At 39.4% G+C, this 3,812-nt stretch overlaps 1 protein-coding gene across 1 annotated transcript in view; it reads left to right on the plus strand.

Annotated features, from left to right (window-relative positions):
• The window catches only part of LOC132890102 (uncharacterized), an 8,295-nt gene extending 6,272 nt beyond the window's left edge, over window positions 1-2,023 (plus strand). Inside the window, exon 4 of the mRNA XM_060926896.1 lies at window positions 1,820-2,023. Coding sequence (XP_060782879.1) covers window positions 1,820-1,844 — 25 coding nt within the window. The 3' untranslated portion in view covers window positions 1,845-2,023. The remainder of the gene's footprint in view (window positions 1-1,819) is intronic.
• Window positions 2,024-3,812: the final 1,789 nt, after the last annotated feature.

Raw genomic sequence — 3,812 nt, forward strand, 5'->3', positions numbered from 1 at the left:
TTTTGAGCTGAAAAATCTCCTGCCTGAATATTGTATCCATACAGAGACCCACAGAAAATAACACAAGCGATGCTTTAGAAGAATGTTTATCATTTCTTAAAATAGTCACAGTGAATGAAAGTATTGTTGGATTGCATCAAATGTGTTTTCCTTCTGTAAGCTCATGTAAAAATACACAGAACTATAATATCATATATAAATTAAATAAAATTTTAATAAGATTTAACCAAAATAGTAACAACTCAATTAAATAAATACTGCACTGTCTTAGCGCGACTAAAATGCATCTCTCTCCCTAAACACTTTCCAACAGAATGTTTAAAAAGCGCTAGAAATCCCATCAAAATCCGATCGGAATGCAGCAAAGGAATTTGCTCATTTGCAAACTCTGACTGAAAGTTTTCAAACAAAATGTAAAAATGTCTCTATAAATCCTACCATACTATCAAAATATACTCCACAAAGAAATTCACTCGAATGCAACATTTCAGTCCGACCAAAACACACTCGCTAGTAATCTTTCACTTAAAACCTCAAAACTCCATCAAACTCCATCACTTTCCAGATAATTCACTCGTAAACTTTCACTTAAAACTTTCAAACATAAATTCAAAATAGCACTAAGACACGACCGCACTGTTCAAATACACTCACCAAACACATTCTCTGTCCTGCAAAATGTCACTAAACACTTTAAAAGTTGTACAGTTTGTTTCTGAAACGGTACGGAAGACGAGTTTAATTTCACACTCGAATGTCTCCATGGCCACAGCCAGCTCTGAGGCCCCCGCGGTCATTTTTAAGAGCTGAAAATACATTTGTACGCTAAATATTCAACTGGATAAAAAAAAAAAGAATAACGTTAAAACATCTCCATAAAAAGTGCATTGTTAATTATATTAAATGTTGATTCTGTCTTCTGTGTCTGTTTCGTGTGTGCGGCTCTGAGACCAAGAACACAAAAGCGAATGAGTGCGCGACTCGGGGGAGGAATGCAGTGCAGGAGACACGGGTTTTTCATGGTAACCATCAGCACATTTTCATCAAGCTGTTAAATTGACATTTTCGAAGCAGCACAGTTTTGTCCTCATTGCTTGGGCCAGATCAAACCATCAAACACGCTTAAATTATTCTTACTCTTGCCACATACGTGATTTTTTTTCAAAACTGATGATATTCAGTTCAAACACCATTAAAAGTACTTTCAGGAATAGAGCTCTTGTGTGGCGTGTAATTCACCCCGTTCATTTAAATATGTCAAACATTTTTCGGCGTACACTTTGTGCATCACGGACCTCGGGGATTTTAAAATGCTGCCTGCGGCCCTGCATGGCCATTATATTCTGATTTAAGGTATCTTTACCTCAAAATGTGTAACTGGCTGGTCGAACGTTTGCTTATCCACGGAAATTCATTCTCCCAGGCAACCTGGGATTTGCATTCATGTTTTTGCCGTGTGGTATTGGGTTTAGTAGCCATGATGAATGACTGCTTGTAAAAAATGTCAGACAGCCCGGGTGAATCCTACATTACGGAAGTGACTGTCGTTCTGTTCGTTGATTAGTTAAAAATCAGTTGACGTCAGCAGTGTTTCTCATACGATTCTGATTGGACATACTCGGGAGTATTTTTAACTTGGCGGTAGGGATTTCCCAAAACCGGGAGATTATCCAGTTTTTAACAAATACGATCGGGAGGCGGGAGGCGGAGGCTAAAATCAGGAGCCTCCCGCCGAAATCGGGAGGGTTGGCAAGTATGTATTTTATATTCATCAGACTGAATAAAGATTATGTAGTGTTGCCGTGTGTGTGTTTTGCAGTGAGAAGTGTGAGCTCAGAGTTTGACGCTCAGCTGATTTCAGTCCAGCAGAAGAAACCCAGCGAGACCTTCTGCTCTGCTCACATCCCCTGTGCACTACCGAGTGTTTGTGTTTATTTGCTCTTCTTCACTGCAGTGCTGTGGATCACTGAGCTCCGAAACACAACGCAACCAAATCAACACAGGATTATTCTCACACACTACAACGACTGAGCTTTTATGAAATTAAAGCACTGCTGCTGAAGATATTTGAGGTTCAAGGTTTTGTTCTTATTCCTATTATTAATGGTTTTCAAACAAACAAATAAATAACTGTGACATAAACGTTGTGATAAATGTGCTTCTGTGATTATGCAAGTCGATTAAACACAAATATACTGTATGTCTGGAAAGAATTAGCATAGAGGTGTGCAAACTTTTGGCAGCCAGGGAAAAATATGAAAAAAAAATTATAATAATAATAAAATCAAAGCCTGTTTATTATGGCAGAGCAGATTAATTTTTCACATATAATCCAACATTAATAAATATTCATGCTACACAAATTCATGTGTATTATATTAAATTATTAGCCTAGTAAACTAGACCCACCTGCCTAGCGGCCAAAAATATTTTTGCCTACGAGTGGGTCTAGCCTCGCACCATATAAACAAAAACACCCCGGGCATCAAATCATGCCCACCAATCACAACGCAAGGTTTTTGTTTGGATTCTTTGGGTGGGCTTTTGCAGGAGTGACGACAAAGCTGCGCGACGCTGGAGAAAGCACAGCAGGAAAGATGGCTACGGCTAGTGAACAGCGCGCGTTTGACTCCGCTTTGGAATCAGTTTTAGAAGAATTAGACTTGGAGTTTTGGTTGAAACATGAGCAGGAAGAGGCTCTCCGCTCATTCCTTTTCAAGAAGGACGTTTTCGCTGTTTTGCCGACCGGCTATGGCAAAAGTCTGATCTACCAGCTGGCTCCGCTCGTAGCCAAAAGGATGGGGCTAGTTTGTGCAGTACGAAGAATTAATAAACAGCTTTGAAACATTACTTTTTGATTGTTTCTTATTTTCCCGTTATTTTAAATTTAAGGGAAATTATTTCACCAAACACCACTAAATAAAAACTCTCAAAAACAGTTTAAACAAACCCTTGAAAAACACTTGGAAAAATAAGAGTGTATGTTAAGTATGTGGTACAGACTCCAAACTTGTGGTCATTATCTCCAAACTTCTTAATATCTAGAACCTGTTTATTAATTAATATGCATTTTGAAAAATTATTTATTTCAAGGCCTCCCCCACTGCTTTCTGTCGCTCTGACTACGTCACAGTCACTGTTGCGCTGATTGGTCAGAGCGTTGGCCTATACGCACAGAGACAGTTTGAAAGACAGCGGGTTGTTCATCCCACCCCCTTCGGAAATGTCTACGGATCGAGGCCAGACTAAATATTCACATTTAGTCTGGCTTGCCAGGCTATTAAATTATTGGAAACACGAGACTTTTAAACTAAATTAAATTTTTAATTTTTTTTATGTTCATTACCTGATTTATACTTTTTGTTTGTTTGTTTGTTTCCACATGGATAATGGATAACAACAAGATTTTTGCATGTACAAATTCACATTTATATCTCGGGGCACCGCGATTTTTAAATAAAACAACTTTTCCAAGGAGGACAATTTATTTTTATTCAGTTGATTCAGTCCCCAAGAAACCCTCCATCACAGGACTGAATGACTCCAGGCCTGTCGCGCTGATGTCTGTGGTCATGAAGTCCTTTGAACGACGAGTGTTGGTCCACCTGAAGAACATTACAGGTCACCTGCTGGACCCCCTGCAGTTTGCTTACAGGGCAAACAGCTCAGTGGATGATGCAGTCGACATGGGACTGCACCACATCCTGCAACATCCTGACTGTCCAGGAACCGACGCAAGGATCCTGTTTGTAGGATCCTTCAGCTCAGCGTTCAACACCTTAATTCCAGAAATCATCTTCTCCAAACCCTCC

This window comes from Neoarius graeffei, chromosome 1 (assembly GCF_027579695.1).
Source record: "Neoarius graeffei isolate fNeoGra1 chromosome 1, fNeoGra1.pri, whole genome shotgun sequence".
Classification (NCBI taxonomy): Eukaryota; Metazoa; Chordata; class Actinopteri; order Siluriformes; family Ariidae; genus Neoarius; species Neoarius graeffei.